Here is an 18,956-nt window from a genome sequence, read left to right as displayed (position 1 = left end):
AGCCTGGTAAGATCCGGAAGGAAACAAAATTGTCTGATTCTGAATGTAGTCCTGCAACCACTACCTTCAAATGCTAGAAATTCACCAGGAGTGTCAAAAGTTTATATATGTCCCCCAAAAGGGAAGCCTATAGCCCTAGTGTGGGTATTTACTCATCGCAGACAGAAGTGACTTCAGTTTAATCTACCAGGTGGTAGCTTGATGCTGAACTGCAAACCAGAATGAACAAAAAGTTCTCTGTAAACTCCAGACATGCATGTCATCTTTCAGAGCTATTCCAGGATTTAACAAGCAGCAGCAGCATCTCTCCCTTCCATGGTGGCAGCCCACCTCACAAAGCAGATATATTAACACCTCTTCAATCCAGCCACAGAGCTCCCCATATCACCATCACCTCATCACCACACTGAAACTCCTGGGACCAAAAGCAGGGAGTGGATTCCACAGTAATCCAGCTCTGGAAATACTCTGTCAGGTATTTTCCTGTAAACCAGCCATTTCAAAACAAAGAAGTAGCAGGTATAGACAGGCTCTCCACCGGAGCAGAGATCCAGCTAAAAACACGTTGCCAAGGTAACCAAGCCTCCACAGCAAAGAAGTGGAGTCTCCTGCAGTCAGCGCCTTGGACTGGAGACAGCTATCCTGCATCTCTGTCACAGCAGCTTATTGGCCATCTCTCTAATAGCTATAAGCACCTCTTTCCCAGCCGCAAAATCCCACACAGCCACATCTTGTGACCAGCCGCTGCTGTTCAACTAATAGCAGTTGGGACTTCTGAGAGCAGAGTGGCAGAGCTCTGGATTTCCTCTAACAAGTGGCGTGAAGCCCATACCTTCCCAGGCTCCCTCCAGAACCCTGCTGAAAGGCCTTTGCCAGCGGGTGATCACACAGCGTGACAAGAAACTGCTGAACATCCAAACACAGTAAACATGAAAGCTGCCTGGGATGGAGAGACACTGTTTTTAAAAGAACGAGCATTACCATTGTTTGTCCAGAGCACGAGCACTCCTTGACTGCCAGAAACAAGTACTCTACAACTGCCCATTGCAGTATTTCTCAGATACCATTCTGAACTGCAGAGCACTTGCAATGTTTTATGTTGGTGATGACACTTAAGGAGAACTTTTGTTCTGTTCCACCCCAACAACAGCTCCTACGTTTGTTCCAACTGTTGTGATGAATTTGCTCATGTTTAATTTTCCTACTCCAGTTAGAAAGAAGACGCAAGATTACCACTGCTTGAAATGAATTGCACCGCATCATAGCCCACTCACAGCCAGTCTAGGCTGTTGCTTCCCCAAGAGATAGGAAGGAGAGGGACATGCTTCATATGAAGAAACAACTCAGTGCTGGGCTCAAAGCTGGTCAGAAGAGCCACAGGTTTAGAGTCACTGCGTGCACTGCACAGGCAAATTTATCCAACTGTTTGGAAACCACACATTCCTAAAACAGTTGCAGTGCTCCTAATTAGGAAAAACTGTGGAAAATGACCTTAGATTAATGGCTACCTGTTGCTTGTAAGGCAAACCACATACTGAAAATGAGGACAGCTATGCTCTGGAGTTTTCAGGATTGACAACTTATACTTCCAGCTTCAAATGCCCAGCACCCTTCAGTGACAACTAAATACACAAAATAAACCTTTAGAGCAAAGGTCCAACTGTCTGAATGCTCTTCTGCCCTGAGCTCCAATGAAGCAGTGCTACTACTACTCCTCAGCAACCTGAAGCCAAACCAAATGTGTCACTTCTTCCCTGCTGCAATTGACTGTTCACCTCTCATATCCAATCTGCAGGCTGCCCTCTCACAGAAGCCAGGAAATTATCCATGTTTTTTCCCAATAGAAGAGCAGTTCAGTCACTCAGCTGCACAAGCAAACTGTGGCCCTTGCTTGGGCTCAGCTGTGTTAGCCCAATTATTTGTGCTCCAGGATTTAACAGTGATGGATGGTTTGGGCATGAAATACATTTCAACATTAGCTGAAAAACAGCACAATTTTTGCAATAGCCTCTAGAATCTTTGTTTTTTTTAACTGAAGTTATCCTTGGCATCCCTTCCCAGGACACAATACATCTGCTATGGTGAGTCTTGAAACATCCACAATACTATAGCGTCACTAGAACTTATTTTGCAACAAAATCAGGAGGCTGTAACTAAACTAAACTAGTAGCCATCAGTATCTGCATGCAAGCTCCTAATTCTGTGACCTGATCTGAGCACGCTGGCTGTGCATCTTAAATCAACAAGAACACAGCCCTGAACACCTATATTTATATCCTCAAAACCAAGTAGGAAAGTATGTTGAGTGGACACTTATGCTGGACATGAAGCCGTATGATTTGCTGTTTGTGAGTGGTGTAAAGTATACAGGTTGGGTTTTTAGGCAATTTTCTCTCCCAAGGATTTCAGCCAAAGGATGAAAAGGGACATCACCAGCTTTTAGATACCCTCCCTGCTTTTAAAACTGAAATGACAGCAGTGAAAGAAGCTCTTAGCTCCTCTGCTACACAGCTGCTTTTGAGGGCAGACACTTTCCTTTATCAGCTCCTGTGGCCAGCCTGTGTGCTGAGGAGCAACAGTATCCCTGCTCAGTTATTTGTTACCCTTCTTCAAGGCAATCCTCTGCGGTAAGACTGTGGGCACCCAACATCTCTTCTCCCAGGAAGGAATTAATTCCTGCTACAGATGCCCTTCGCTCCCTCTTTTTGTTCCTCCTTCCATAGAAGATTTACCTTCTCTCCCTGTAAGCCTCATTTCAAACAGAAGTATATTCAGCCCCAGCCCATTTGGGATTGGAACAGTTTCTGTTCTATTTAGTGTCTCAGTGTTCACTGTATGCGTCACGTGTAATGCAACAGGAGCATGGAGGCAGGTTAAGCAGAGAAAAGGAGGAAAAGAAAAGAAGCAGTATCATCCCTTAGGCAAGTCAGAATGTAGCACAAACTCTGCCAAGAGCTTCAGAAGGCTCTGATGTGTTATTGCACAACAGAGCAGAAGAGAACAGCCCTGAGACACACATCAATGAGAGCTTGGATCGGTTGAGCAGAGTATGGAGGCCTCTGTCACTGCATCAGCTGCACTTACAGGTCAAATATCTTCTAATGGTGCATACAATGGCCCTCAACCAAGGAGCAAAGGAGAAAAAGAGATGTGAGGTCTCCTCATCTGCAGTATAACATCAGTTAACAGGATCCTGGACTCTACTAAAATCCTGCCATTTTGTACTCTCCAACTCTCAGGGCACACTCTTTTTTCTCATTGCCTCTGGAAGTTACCATTGTACCAACAGCGTATTCTGTGTTCTCTTTTTAGTACTTCACTGGCAACCCCCTTAGGAGGATCCTCACTCACACATCACTATAGGGCAGCTGATGATGCCATCTGGGTAACACTTCAATGCTGCAAAGAAATCTTCCACCTAGGAGTGCTGCTACAGCACAGTAACCACCCTGGACCTCTTACAGCCATCCTGTTCACATACACATACTCTCAAGCTAAGGTACATACCACTCTAGCCAGACCTGGTAAGGATTAATGCACTAGACTGTAATGGAAAACAAATTGGATTCAGCTCCTCAGGAAGCAGCACTTTGGTATGTCTGTGCTTCAACTTCTCCTACACAAAAGGGTAAACAGCACCATCCTATCTGCAACAGCACTGAAAGCATAAATATAGCAACAGGAGCCAAAAGCCCACCTACGCTCAGGATTCTGTTTCTAACTGGTCAACACCAAATACCTGTTAAAAAGTAATGGTCAAAACAATGCTCTCTCATCATGCTCTTCCAGATTCCAAAATTCAGCATGACCCCCTTTTACATAAGGGAAACTACAGCACAGACTGTGGAAATAACACTCACAACATGACAATACCATAACCACAGACCAGTTCACTCTCCTATTCCAGGCTGGAAGTCAGAAGGGCTAAGCTACGATAAGCATATACCCCACTGCGCTGTTATGAGGACAGACTCCAGAACAGAGTAACCACCTGTAATAGATGTGATAAATGCTATACCTGAAGATAAACTCAGAAGTAGGGATACAAAAAGCTCAAATACAATGTATTGACATGACCTGAGTGTTAAGAGGGTGCAGATATGGCCATGTTCAGCACTGGCAGACACTCAGCAGAACAGTGATCAAAACAAACTCAGCAGGAGATGAATATCTACAGATAGGGTTTGACAGAAAAAAACAACAGAGGTAGCAGGAAGCATGTCCGAGAAATAGCTATACTGCTATTACAAACTAATGCACCAGAACTCCCTGCGGCACAAACTATCCCAGCATCCTTGGACAAGTGAATCAATTATGCAGGGACAGCACTTGCAGCTTCCCGTCAATCAGCCAAAGTGCTAGGAAACAAAACTGCTGCACCATTGCTGCAGTCCCCTCCCAGGGGAGCAGGGGAAGCAATAAAAGCTCTGTCAACATCACTATTCAACATGCTTCAGCTTCTTCCCTCTGCTCTGACAGGGAGGGAGCACCCTACTCATAGTTGTAAAGATTCACTTGTCTGAACAGCTTCTCTATCCGCTGCCTCCCTGCTTGTTGCCACAGGCACTGCCGAGCTCCTGCTCCCAGCCACTAAAACTCTGTGGCAGACAGAAGTCAGCAATTGGCAAGCTCCCCATCACCAGCATCTCGGCACTCTCAACAGTTGTTCCCTCTTCTCCCCATGACTCTCAGGTTATAAGCATGAAACAGCCTGTATTCTTAATGAGAAACAACAGCTTGCCAGAGGGCTGGAGCACATGCTGGCGTAACCCACCGCTCCCAGGATCAGTCGAGTAGGCCACTTCACTTCCAATCCTTTACTTTCTTTACATGCTCCCCATCCCTGGTACTCGCTGTTCCAGCCTAACAGCAGCCAATGGTGTGAAAATTGCAAGCTTAATGGAAATGCTGACTGCTGATGCCAGAGCAATGCTGCTTGATAGCAATCCAGCAAGCAGTGAGAAACCAAATTCTCCAAATTCAGCTAAAGCTCAAATGAACAATATGCTTTTTTTCTTAAAAAGCATAAATAAAAAATAAAAACCCATACACCCACAAGCTTAATTCCCCTTTAGAGGAAAAGGAAGTACTGAGTTTAATTCTATTCTGTCTGACAGTGCAGGTTCACACTGTTGATTAAATAGTAGTCTTGGGAGTTAAGGCTGCACATTTTTGCACTCAGTTTTAAAACAAAAAAGGAGAATTTTGAGAAAGAGCAGAAATATTGTGTGAAAACAAGGAAAGGCAGCAAAGTATGGGATCCAGGAGGGCTGCTTCTTGAAAACAAAAAGGGGACAGGCATCACTGCATGAATGCTGCAACCCCTCTGTGCAAAGAAATGGCTGTGAACAGCTCTGGCTGTAGCATTGCTGTCACCAATAGAACTGTTTCCTAGGAGAAATTACCATACGATATCCACTAGGTCATCATGATCTGCAAAATGTGCTTAGGGAATCACAATCACACTCTCCCATGTTAGCTAGTTTTATTTAAGAAGTAATCTGCATGACAGAGCAACATATCCAGATGAGACCAGCCAGACTGTGGCAGGATGACCAAAAGGTTACTAGACTTTAGGCAATCTGAGCAAGGCTCTGTTGATGAATTCCCCACCCTGATCTTACCAATTGATCAGTAACAACCACAAATCTTGTATTACTCTTTTTCTCTCCATGGCCAACTAGAGTCAAACTCTTCATCATTAGTATTAAAATAAAGGGAAGGTAACTAGAATGAAGTAACAGAACACTAAGAAAGATTTAAGTAAAAGTAGATGCTTCTTAAAAATGCACCATGTGGGGAATTTAGAACATCCTCTTTTACAAAAAAGCCAGAGTTTTCGCATTTCTTACACTATCTTCTCTAGGAAACTTAGGTCAGTGCATTTTGCCATATGGCTGTGTGCTCTTACCACGAAAGTGTTTTAGCTTTGTCTGAAGGAAGTAATGTGGGAAGGTTAACATGAAATTGGACCACCAGTTGAGAATGGCACCAGAAGTTTACAAGCAGATGTTTACAGTCTTCCTTCTCAGCTTCACATGTCTTCTGCCTGTAAGTAAGCTGTAGAAGATGGGACTAGGGTTTTCTTTAGGTTAACATGGAGTGCTACCAGAAGTACAAATTAAATACATCAGTGAATATCAACCAACAATGCTCTTTACAACTACAAACAAAATTCACTTTATAAAATTATCTTTCCATTTCAAACCTTTCCTAAACTCACTGAAATAGCTAACAGGACTAACAGTTGCACTCCTGTACCAAGCTTATGCCAACACAGTACCACATGTCCAACCAAGCACCAGCATTCCTATGAGCAAAACAAATGGGCAACTCTAAGTGCTGCCAGCCCCCACTACCTATTCCACGGCAGATAACAGTTTCAGCCTTTAGTTTTGCGTGAGAAACTATATTCTTTCCAATAGCTTTTCAGTAATATTCTACCTCCTCAGAAACTTCACAGGAGTCAACAAGCACAAGTGCTTGTGAACACATTGAGCTTCCTACTATACAGCTGGCTGATGCTCTCCATTTTCAATTTGCAAGATAAGGAATACTAGAGGACCTCGCTGTTTTTTGAAATCCTAGAGCCAAGCAGCTCTGTCCTCAGGGTGGTAATATGAGACCTGTGAATGTCCATGTCCTGTCCATGTCCTTCTCAGCAAAGAAAGAAGTCATAAGCACAGCGGAAAGTCAAAACGTCATTCTGAGAAGAAAGTATGTTTTCCTCTTTCAAGCATACAATATATCAGAAGCACTGGGAAAAGGGAAAATATCCAAGATACACACCTGAGCTAGCCACTGGCTCTCATTCCTCAATTTCCCACACCAAAGAATGATCCTAGGAAGGCATTCGAGCAGGAGAATGAGAAAAGGATATTTAGTTCTATCCCTGAGAGTTAAAAATGCTGACTAGCTCCCTTTCTAGAGGATGCAATGATTTCTAACCCAAATTTTCTATTCAGTAACACCTCCCAGCCTCCCCAACACTCTAACCCCAGACCTCATCCTACCTAGTCCCTCCTATTCCTCCCAACACACTATTCACCTCCAATTCATCTTAGGCTCTACATCCTCCCAGATTGAGATCCCCTACAACTCCAAAGACCTACCCACCCCATCAACTCAGAACTCCCATTCCCACTGCAAGCTGCTCAGCAGCTCACCTTTAACCAGCTTGGAGACTGCTATTGCTGCATCTTCCCTCAGTTCCTGGTGCTCCCAAGGAACTACCACTGGGATGTGCAGAGGGAGCCCATCCTTCCCACTTCCAGCCTCATTCCTCAGTGAGTTGGCAACTTCTTTAAAATGCCAGCATCACCTTGTACTCAAACAACTCATGAGATCCCAAATCTCCAGCAAGGCATATAGCACGTGGCTGGGAGCCATTAGTCACGTGGAGATTCCAATGTGCAGTTTTGAAAAGTTGGGCTAGCCTCCCACTATCAAAAGGCATAGAGAAATGAGAGGGTAAAAGTAGCAATAAAACCTGCATTAGGTAGAGTATGTTGACCTACAAAGGTGTTAAAACTCTAGCATTTGTTCTATAGTTCTCCTTACAGTTTATAAGCAGTGCAGTGAAATCAGAAAGCATTCTGCTGGATGGTATTTGAAAGGTCAAGTCTCACATAACTTTTTTTCTTCCCAAAACGGGAAGTTCAAGTAAAACCCTTTAACAGAGACAAACAGACGTTCTTTGTACTCACCCTAGATTTCAATTTCTACTATACACGAGCTCCTGTTCTTCCTACCCTTTCCCTACACATGACCTTTATTAGTTACCTTTGAAGATGATGTGCTGAAGTGACCGCTTTCTTAAGCTTGCAACATCCTTCACAACTGAAAGCCATTTCTTTCTTCATTACTATATTAAAGACTTTTTTACTGCACAGAAATTACCACAGCAGCCTTATCTATACCATCAGCTGGAACATGACTGCTTTCTCTGAACTCTTAAGACTTCAGAAGCATGCAGAAGACAGTGTTGCTGGATCTTGAACCTTGGCATTTCTTAAAGCCGTAAGTCATTCTGCAAGTTTATAAGAAGGTCAAATTTTAGGTCTTTGATTCTTGTCTCTAAAATCTTTAAGTGTTTTTTTCTGACTGGCCAAGCAGCCCTACAGTCTTTCAAACTCTCGCTGCATCTCATGATCAGGCATTTTATCAGTGAGCTAGACTGTGTGGTATACCAGTATATGCAGGAATCCTGCCTTCACAAGAGCTGCAAGAAGACAAGCTTCCCTTGCCAGGTAGCTGCTGCAGAATGCAACAGTGACAGCGGGATTAGAGATGAAGGGGAGGCGCAACATCATCTGATTCCCAGTCTGTTCAGCAACACAAATCAGAAGGCTGAAGCAGACCTGATCAACAGCTGGAGAATCAGGAATGCCAGAGGTAATATACTATCAGTAATCAATATTTCAGCCACAGAAATAACAAAGCAAAGTACAAGTGACTAAACAATACCACCTCAAATATGCACTGGGTAAGGGCAAGTGCATTACACATACTGAAAGTGCGGGCTTTTCCACAGCCCCCCCCCCCCCGAAGTATTACTTCTTTATTTTACCATGTTCCACAGAAGAACATTTCACCTCTTTAGCATTCACCAAAAAGGATTCTGAAAGTCATATTATTCTCATGTTATAAATACAGAAACTGACAGAAAGATCCAAGGAGTCTACAAGAAGGAAAAACTTGTATTTTGTCCAGTAGCACTGCAAAAGTCTTCTTTAATAATCCCAAAATAAAAATGGAGAAAATGAGCTTCTTGATAGTGCTACACATTTGAAGCACCTTTGGCAGTGTATTCAACATCTGTTAAATTAACTAAGCTACAAGATAAGAAACTGTAGCCCACAATAATTTGGAAACAGATCTTCAACGCTTGCTAATGGCAAAGCTCATTTTTCATCCTACTTTGCATTCAATTGCCCTAATAAATAGTTATTTCACCATTATTCATTATGATATGAAAGATTTCTCACTCTTGCTATTGTAAGTCTATATTAGAATTGCTTTTCTGTTTCTTTAAATATGGCTTTTGCTTAAAGCAAACCATAGCAACTGCAAAGAAGTTACCTGCACCCCCTAAGCTCTGAGTGAATTGCTCAAGCATTACTAATTTTGAGGTGGGAGGAGTTGAAGAAATGAGGTCTTTTTATATAAAAAGCTTAAATGACTCATGAAAACTCTTTTGGCATAGCTTATACATGCTTGATGACAACAACAACATATATAGCACCTTCCATCGCTTAAGTGCTGTACAAACTAGCTAGAGTTCAACAACTAAAACCCAAACCCCACCTTTATGGCCTGCAAAATCAAACTCATTTTTCATATGAAAAGGGGGAGAAGTTAATGAAAACATTGGCCATAACATGCTATTTCTGAGAGCAGGAAACTGGTTGAACAGGATCAGTCCCAACACCAAACCCTGAGGGACACCACTTGTTACCTATCTCCAGCTGGACATTGAGCCATAGACCGCAACTCTTTGCATGCAGCCATCCAGACAATTCCTTAGCCACTGGGTGTCCAACCATCAAATTGATGTGTCTCCAGTTTAGAGACAAGGATGTCATGCGGGACAGTGTCGAATGCTTTGCACAAGTCCAGGTAGATGATGTCAACTGCTCTACCCCTGTCCATCAGTTCCATAGCCCCATCATAGAAGGCCACCAAATTGGTCAGGCAGGATTTCCCCTTAGTGAAGCCATGCTGGCTGTCACCAACCACCTCGTTTTTATGTGCCTTAGCATGCTTTCCAAGACAACCTGCTCCATGATCCTGCCAGGAACAGAGGTGAGACTGACTGGTGTGTAGTTTCCCAAGTCCTCCATTTTCCCCTTCTTGAAAATGGGGGTTTTATTTCCCTTTTTCCAGTCCTCAGGAACTTCACCTGACTGCTACAATTTTTCAAATATGATGGACAGTGGCTTAGCAACTTCATTCACCAGCTTCTTCAATCATAGAATGGTTTGGGTTGGAAAGGACCTTAAGGTAGATCATTTGGTTCCAAACTGCCTGCCATGGGAATCCTCACCTTAGAGGCTCTGTTCAACCTGGTTTTGAACACTGCCAGGGATGGAGCATTTACCACTTCTTTGGGCAGCCTGTTCCAGTGCCTCACCACCCTCACAATAAAGAACTTCTTCCTTATATCTAACCTGAACTTCCCCTGTTGAAATTTAAACCCATTACCCCTTGTCAAATATGAGAGAATTAACCTAATAAAGAAGCTAAGGCTGGATCACAACCAGAACCCAGTAACAATATTGCTCTCAAGCTCAGATGACATATCCAAAAAACTATGAAGTATTTCCAGATTGCACAAGCAACCTGATGTGTGTCCTGAGAGTTGCCAAACACTGCTTTTCTCTGCAATCACTGCACCCTAAAACCAAAAAGGAAAATGCAGACACTTTCTCAAAGTGCTGCTGACCATCCATAGTGAAGACAAAGCACCCACAAAGGAAGAGCAGCTATCCACCATATGACACCATATGGCTTTCCTTAATTAGAAACTAGCTAACATTAGAATCAGCAAGTGAACAGTAGGCTCCATACACTGCTACTGCTTCCACCTACAACCTTTATCTCAGTTCCTTCATACCCTATACTGTCTACCTACCCCACAGTATTCCCTTTGTCTTCTTCTCCTACTCTATTTTCTGCCTGAAACAACTCTCCTCCTCTTACGTGCCAGATACAATTCTCTCGCTTTCTTGCAATACTTTCTCATCCCAGTTCCCTCCAACTCAGCTCTGTTAGGGGGCTTCCATTGCCATTATCCATGCTGCACAACAGGGACATTGCTTCAGTCATCACACACCTTGTCATTCAAGAAGACAAGGGTGGGCTTGAAGACCTTCTGTAAAGCATGCCTGATGGTGCAACTTGGTATCTCAGACCTTACAGTGAATAGCTGCTCCCTTTCAGCTGTTCATCAGCAGTGATAACTAATTGTTCAATCCCAAATAAAAGCCTGAAGGGGAATATGCTCACATTAAGGATAGAAATTAATTCAGAAGTTCCCACGTTCTGGTTTGGAATTCCCTGTCAGATAGATCCAGACCAGAAAAATAGCCTTTTTTTTTTTTTCACAAAGGCAGCAGCACTCTGGGTAATCAAAGAGCAGCCTTAACAGGGATGAGTTAATTATGAAATACATCTCAAGATAGAGCCAGCAATTAGCATTTAGTTTGCCACATAGAGCACACCAGAAGTACACCTGGAGCAACCAGGATGGGCCCTTTTACAGGTGCACGCACCATACAACCCAGGGCCTTCCAGCCTGCATGAGTCACCTACACCTACTGAAGAATTTCTCTGATCATCTCAACATCCTACAAGAAAAAAAAACAAAAACTTGAAACATTCTTCCTGTAATTTATTCCTGCTTGAGAGGATTTCCCTAAACACACAAATCTATAGTAAGCATGGAGCTCTTCAGCTACATCAGGGGTGCAGACATTCCAGGTCCTTCACAGAAACCTGACCAATCCAAGTGGTTTTTACTTTACTGCTTCGCTTTCGAAGCATATGCAGTATTTAATACTTCAGAGGCAGTTTGTGTTTCTCAGGCACTGTACAAACACCAGCTAATTAGAGACAGCTAACAAGACTATCCCAAGATACTGAATCTCAGCATGTACCAAGGATTTGTGTTTCCTTCCCCCTAAAATAGGAAAAAGATGAGGATTGAAAGATGCCCAAGAGCACGCTTTCTGAACTGTAGAAGAGTATCTTCAAGAAAAAGGCATTATATTTGAGACCTCAAACCGCCAGGTCAGAAAGACCCCGCTGAGCCAGGCCAAAGATGAATGGATAAAGTTCACTGGTAACTGGTAAGAAGGCATCAGACACGCCACCAGATGCAATTTCTATTCACAACAGACTTTGACATTGTACATGCTTGTCTCCTGAACCAGCACTACACTGCAGCCATGCCTCTAGGGGCTCTATTCTGAACAAAACAAATGAAAATAAATTGTTAATCCCTTAATTAGGGGCACCCACTTCACCTTCTACAGGAATAATTTAGAAAGCCTCAATGAGCCACAGGTCACCCAAGGCGAAAATGTAATATGTGAAAGTGACTCAGATTGTTGGTTCATTTCTCTGAACCTACACCCAACTGTGCAAAGGTACTGAAGGGAAGTACTCAGTGTTAATTGAGAACAGCTTCACAAACCACTCATCACCACCTGTTTCAAAAGTCATCCTCTCTCAGATTTCTGATGGGAGTTGCATTACACTAGCCAAGTCACTGATTCCAGGTCACAAGCACAGCTCCAGGAATACAAAATTAGGACCATGTTCCCTTGAATTTTCATAAACCCTCTTTTAAGCCACAACAGCTAGGGGATTAACTGTACTTTCCCAGCTCAGCTACTTCACTGCTTGCAAGATAAGAACAGAAGCACACACTCCATCCACAGAAGCAGCTTGTTAGGTGTCATCATCCATTCTGCTACCCTCTTCCTCTGACCTCCCACACAACAATTGCCTCATAGAACAGTCCTACAAAGCTACGTCCACTAGATTATGAGTCAAACCCCATAATACTTATCTATTTCAGGATACCAGTGGCACGAACCAGACTATCTACAACCAAAGCAAAGGTCAGAGTTAAAAGCTTCTCTTCCTTCCCACTGACATTTCTAGGTAGCTGCCTTCAGAAGGAGCTGCACACCCTATTCTATGTGCATCCATCTCACAGTAAATACAAAAAATAGTATGATCCATCCCCTTTTACTCAAGGGCCTACCTCCTTTCAACTTACAAGTATCTCAGAGATAAACACTACTGCATAAACATTACTCAATTTCTCCAATCAGGTGAAGAGGGATTCAGGTAATGAAACAGAAAACAAAGACATTTGGATACCATGGTGATCATGGCCAGACAAGAAAGTAAATTAGCTACCATTATGATAATGACCTGGCTTTCCGAAAGAGGTAATTAGCATGTAGCAACTAAGAAGCAAAATAAAGATGCTTTAACAGAATTGCTGCTTGGTGTTCAACCCTGTAGCAACGGAACAAGGAGTCACAGCCACCAAACAGCCGCCCACTCTGGGATTTTCATGTTTGACTGTCTCTGCAGATGTGAAGTACCTGACCAGAGCTCCCTCCAAGTGTAATGAAGCCTCACTCTGCATTTCTTCTGGTAGCACAGCAGCTTGTGCACAATCTGAATGCACCGTCTGGAAGAGAGAGGGCAAAGACTTAATTATACTGCATTTCCCGGCAATTCTACATTGAAGCTGGAAACGTCTCTGAAATCAGCAGCAGGGAAATAGACAAACTCAAAGCCTATCAGAGGAGCATGGGGCTCATGATTTTGGGCAACTAAACAGAAGTGACACCCATAAGGAAGAACCAGACAAGAGAGGGAAAGGAGCATATAAGCCAGTTTAAGCTCAACATGGTTGGACCAACTACAAATGCAAGTTTGTTGTTTATATTTAACGAATACTTTCCACTCATTGATACCTGTACCTGAGGGTCTCATAAGCTCCACAAAAGGAGTTACTTAAATTGCACGCTCCATACCTATGAGGTCCTGCACTCAGATTTTGTAAAATCTGGACACAATGGAGCTTCTCAGTTTCTTTGGTCCAAATGATGAGGCTAAAGGAAATGACAAACTGCAGGATTTTTAGTTTGGCCATGGTATCCAACTTAATTACACTCAAAAAAAAAAAGAGAGTAAGATTTCTGTCAAATTTTCCAGTCTCCTTAAACAAGTAAGTTAAGTATGAGCTTTGGAATGACCAAGCAATACACCCACATGCTCTGAAATCTCCCAATGTACAGCTAGTATACTTGTGAAGTCTCCAAATCCTGTAGGTCTCTAAAGCATCCAGTGTTCATACAAACTCTCAAGTGCACATTCTTCACAAATAACATCAGAACTAAATATACAATATAATGAGTAGCTTCTCTAGCAGTGGCTATCGTTAAAGACAAGACAGAAAATATATACAAATTTGAATTTGTTGGACCAAGCTATTTTTAGTTACTGACATTTAGAAAAAACAGAAGGAAGACTTTAAAAAGGAAAAATTCCTTTTTGTCCAAATCCTTATTTCTCAAAACAATATTGTCTCATTAATGTCAACATGTCAGTGAAGAGACACCACTGAAAGACACTACATAGACAAATACAGAGAAATTGAATTTTAAAATATTTACATGAAAGTTATTCAAAATTGGGGTGAAAAGTTCAAGATAAGCCTTTTAAAAGTCATAAGAAATAATATGCAGAAGGTACACATCATTCTTTTCAGACCGTTAGATGATCCCAAAAATACCACGATGGGGTAAGAAAACTAACCTTAGACAAATGAAGGTAAACCCATTTATAATGCCTGAGCATCACATTAAGTGCTGTATTTCAAACTGTATTCTCATAAATTCAACCAAGAAAAAGGAGCAAATCAGCTAGGATACAGACAGCTTCAGATCAGGAACAGCAATCACCCTGGGAAGAGACCTGCTATTTCTGATGTTACTGGTACCAGCCAATGCCAGTACCTTCCCACCTTTGTATTTGTCTGGCTGTAAGACTAAAACTGGCCTCTACAAAAAAAAGCCACAACTACTTATGGTACTTAACAGAGAGAATCAGGCAATGGCTAAAACCTTTCTTTATAATTACAGTAGCTGTTAATGCAAAACACTCTGCAGACCTAACACAGCATTGAAACCTTGTGGTTGTATACAGCACCACACAGCTTTCTGTGTGAAGTTAAGGCATGGAAGTAAATGTATGAGAAGGGGCATAACAGTCCTAGTACCCCTGGCTAAAGAGCCAGAGCAGCAGCTACCAGACCATAGACTCCCAGACCACACTGCTTTAGTTATGAAACTGCTTTTACAGAATTATCCATCCCGGTGGGGTGTCTCTGGTTTTGGCTTTGTGCCGAGGATTCATAATGTACATAATGGACACAAAGCACCCTTGGTCAAAGCAACCTTAGATTTCTCTTTTAAATATTAATATGCCCTCCTTTAAGCAGCTTCATACTGTCACCTTTTAAATGTACTGCAGAGAAGTATGACACTATTTGTGCATTCAGAACACCCACTTTGCCTGCAATAACTGTGTCTGCTACAGGATGGTTTCAGCAGCAGTGCAGTGAAAGGACTGCACAAACATGCCAAAATGAATGGATACAGATGTCCACTGGTGGTTGCTGCTGCTCATTATTTTTACTCTCACGGGGTTTCTAGATGTGACCTTACCTTTGAGCCCAAGCATTTTTCATCTCCCCCTTGTGAGATTCCAATGCGCTATACCCATCTATAGCTAATTCTGTAATTGTCATTAAAAAAATCTCAAACATTTCTCATGAACCCATAATTGAATTGAACAACCCTTGCAAAGGCACTGCAGTTGCAAGGTTATTTGGGCAAAATCAGAACATGCTGAAAAGCTACCTTAAGGGAAAACAGCCTATGTATCTTTATCTCTTCTACAGAACAGTGCTGGTTCAAGCCTTGGGGAAATTCAGTACTGTACAAACAGTCAGGGAAAAGCCAATGATCAGTCTAAATCCTATTTCTGCCCTCCAGGCTAAAGCAGAACAAAGCATTCTAGGGGCCTCATGGGACACATGGAGTATGTACGTGTAGCCCTGTCCTCTTCTCTCCCTTTCCCCATTGCTAAATTTTACCCCTTGCTGCCTAACAGGCTATTTCAGGCTTAAACCTCTCTCCCACTCTCCAGATTGCCTTCCAGGCCTCACGTCAGTCAATACTTGGGGTTTTCAAAACTGTCTTTTCAGTTTCTAGACCAAGATTCATTTTCTGGGAAGTGGAGATTCTTGCAATGACTGTATATTATGAAAGTTCTTTCAGACTGAAAAGCTCTTTGTGTTTGATCAAGGAGATTAGAAATCGGTCCAAAAGGTGGAAACTCATTTTGCTTTCAATTTTCTGGCATACAGAGCATTTTAGAAGAAAAGTTGCTGCAGGAGTTCATGCTCCCACCACCAGCCACAAAGTGTTGTTTCAGCCAGAAGACTGCTCTATGACTAGAATTGCACCCAAATTCAAACTTCAAAGGAAATCACAATGAGTCACCCCACAGACACTTACACATAGAGATCCATAGGAAATTCCTTCATCATGTGTGTTACGATGAATTCCACCATCAAATCTGACAGAAAAGAAAATGATAAGGTAAGCATTGACCTAGCTATGGTCAACTTCTAGTAGACAACAGGGAAGTCAAACTACCCCATCTACGTACCTCTACCAGAAAACAGTCCTGCTTAGATGAGAGAAATTTCCCTTGTTTGTTTTGAAGAGCATTAGACATCCTTTAGAATTAAAAAATAAACCCAACCACTGGAAACTGAGGGTATATATTGTAACTCACTTTCAGGCACTGCTTCCCCATAAGCTTTCCCCCACTATTAGTTAAAGTCTACACCATGAATTCTGATGCTTAGAATTGCTCCCATATTTCAAGCCATGTCACAAATGGAAAATTCCATTAAGAAGCACATTTTAGAAAATCGTTCTTACCAGAAATAATGCAGAACTTACATGTTTACTTGAAGAGAAGGCATTGTCGAGAACACTGATTTTTTTCCCTAAAATAAACTCTGAAGCAAGTAAACCAAGTCTGACCTCAACATGGGCTAAACATCTGCTGAAACCTCACTCAAGAGAAAAGATTTAAAAAAATTAGGGAGAATGTCTCTAACATTTTACAACCCCCAGTGTGAGGCTAAGAGACAAAGAATAGAGAAATACAATAAAAGGGGTAAGTTAGCATGGTTCAGCTAATAACTGCTAACTGAACACAAATGTGTTCTCTGCCCAATACAGCTTCAGTGTCACATGCTTAACCTGGGCTAGTGGCAGCAACTGGAAGATGTCACCTCCTAGGGCACTAATAGCCCAGCAATATGACTCAATTGTGACTAAAAATAGTGTAAGGAAAGAGTGCATGAAGTATAGGAAGATTCTTCATGAAGTTGCTGCGTCCTGACTTCAACAATCACCTGTTTGAAAATGCTGGAGTCTTAGACTGCTTCCAAATCATCAGGCTTAAGGGTCATCAGTGATCCAGACTCCACCCATTTCTGCACCCATTTATGCTTTGGGCCTCCACAGCAATGAGCATCCCAATTTAATCATATGCTCCCTGAAAACCTTTTCATTGTGCCTCTATCTCCACAGGCAAAATCAGACCTAGCTACGGACATTCCTATCAGACTTCTGCTCAGAAAAGACCACATGCCCAGAAAACACATTCACAAATGTGTCCTTTCCAGAGGTTTGCCTTCATCATATCATTGTGACTAACTGTTGTCATGATCACCTAAAACACTGAATATATTAGTCAACATCCTGGGCTGTATCAAAAGGAGCATGACCAGCAGGTCGAAGGAGGTGATCCTGCTCCTCTACTCTGCTCTCGTGAGACCTCACCTGGAGTACTGTGTGCAGTTCTGGTGTCCTCAACGTAAAAAAGACATGGAACTGTTGGAACAAGTCCAGAGGAGGGCCACAAGGATGATCAGGGGACTGGAGCACCTCCCGCGTGAAGGTAGGCTCAGAAAGTTGGGGCTGTTCAGCCTGGAGAAGAGAAGGCTGCGTGGAGACCTCATAGCAGCCTTCCAGTATCTGAAGTGGGCCTATAGGGATGCTGGGGATGGACTCTTCATTAGGGACTGTAGTGATAGGACAAGGGGTAATGGGTTCAAACTTAAACAGGGGAAGTTTAGACTGGATATAAGGAGGAAGTTCTTTACTGTAAGGGTGGTGAGGCACTGGAATGGGTTGCCCAGGGAGGTTGTGAATGCTCGATCCCTGGCAGTGTTCAAGGCCAGGTTGGACAGAGCCTTAGGTGAGATGGTTTAGTGTGAGGTGTCCCTGCCCATGGCAGGGGGGTTGGAACTAGATGATCTTAAGGTCCTTTCCAGCCCTAAATGTTCTACAATCCTATGATTCTAACAGCCCTCCCTATTGTTACTAATTCAGGTAAAAGGCGTCAAGAAGCTTCTGCAAAACTTACTGTAAATTTATACAGGATTTCTTGCTACAGAGCAGTAATCTTGGATTTAATTTCTCTGTGAGCAGCCACATATAAAGAGGGACAGTCCACTGCTGGAAGTATCTTTAGTATGGAACTGCTCTCCTTTTAAGTCAATCCATCTCTCCCCTTGATCCACAAATCTCATATTTCCATTGCAGAATAAAAGGTGCTTCAGGAAGCACAAACACGCGCTTTAACAGTACTCACCAAGCACTGCACACACCAGCGGGCGACAGGGCAGGTTTTTATCTGCTGCTTTCTTTCTATGTCTCATTGGCTTCAAACACACAAAGAAGAGAAGAATTCAGTAGAAGCCTGAAGTGACATTCTGCGTATTACTGTATCTTTTGTGCACATAGTTCCATCAGCACAGGCTTCCCTTTGCCTTTTTTGCCAAATGCTTTCTCATCTATTTAATCCTACAAGCCATGGCTGGAGCAAAATTGTGCCATGCGTTTCAGCATGCTGACTACTCGGTTTTTGTTTCTCTAGCTGCATAACTGAAGGGCACTGTTATATCATGGGGAGGGGTGGGAGTGGTGGAAGAAGAAATACCACCACACACAAAAAAATGTCAGCACACAGCAATTCCTCCCCCTTGGTTAACACAGTGATTTACTCCTGACCCAGAAGTTTGATCAGCATTTTGATCAGCATGTACAGTATTAAATGGCTTTGGTCTTTATTGTAACAGGCCAGAAAGGTTAACTGAAGGGCAAGTTTGTAGTTAAGTGGAAATAACTAGCATCCGTGTAGTATGCTCACTATAAAGCAAGATGCTTTTTCCTGTCCTGGACTAGGGATACTTTCAAGTGCTGCTGCACTGTCAGATGAGGTGGAACTTGCCAGACATCAAGTTAGGATAACCATTCAAATTACTTGTAAGTACAGAGCTT

The 18,956-nt window shown here is 42.6% G+C and overlaps 1 protein-coding gene across 3 annotated transcripts in view; it reads right to left on the bottom strand.

Annotated features, from left to right (window-relative positions):
• Positions 1 to 18,956, bottom strand: part of ARMH3 (armadillo like helical domain containing 3) — a 127,435-nt gene that overhangs the window by 73,380 nt on the left and 35,099 nt on the right. For all 3 annotated transcript variants that reach the window (XM_057421124.1, XM_057421125.1, XM_057421123.1), the window contains 3 exons: positions 18,268 to 18,337; positions 16,110 to 16,170; positions 13,122 to 13,210 (listed from right to left, as the gene is read on the bottom strand). In XM_057421124.1, coding sequence (XP_057277107.1) covers positions 13,122 to 13,210; positions 16,110 to 16,170; positions 18,268 to 18,337 — 220 coding nt within the window. The remainder of the gene's footprint in view (positions 1 to 13,121; positions 13,211 to 16,109; positions 16,171 to 18,267; positions 18,338 to 18,956) is intronic.

This window comes from Pezoporus wallicus, unplaced genomic scaffold (assembly GCF_028554395.1).
Source record: "Pezoporus wallicus isolate ANWC-B61680 ecotype Strahan unplaced genomic scaffold, APGP_CSIRO_Pwel_v1 contig_3365, whole genome shotgun sequence".
In the NCBI taxonomy this organism is placed as follows: Eukaryota; Metazoa; Chordata; class Aves; order Psittaciformes; family Psittacidae; genus Pezoporus; species Pezoporus wallicus.
Note: the sequence above shows the minus strand (reverse complement) of the source record. Positions and strands in the feature narration are given on the sequence as shown.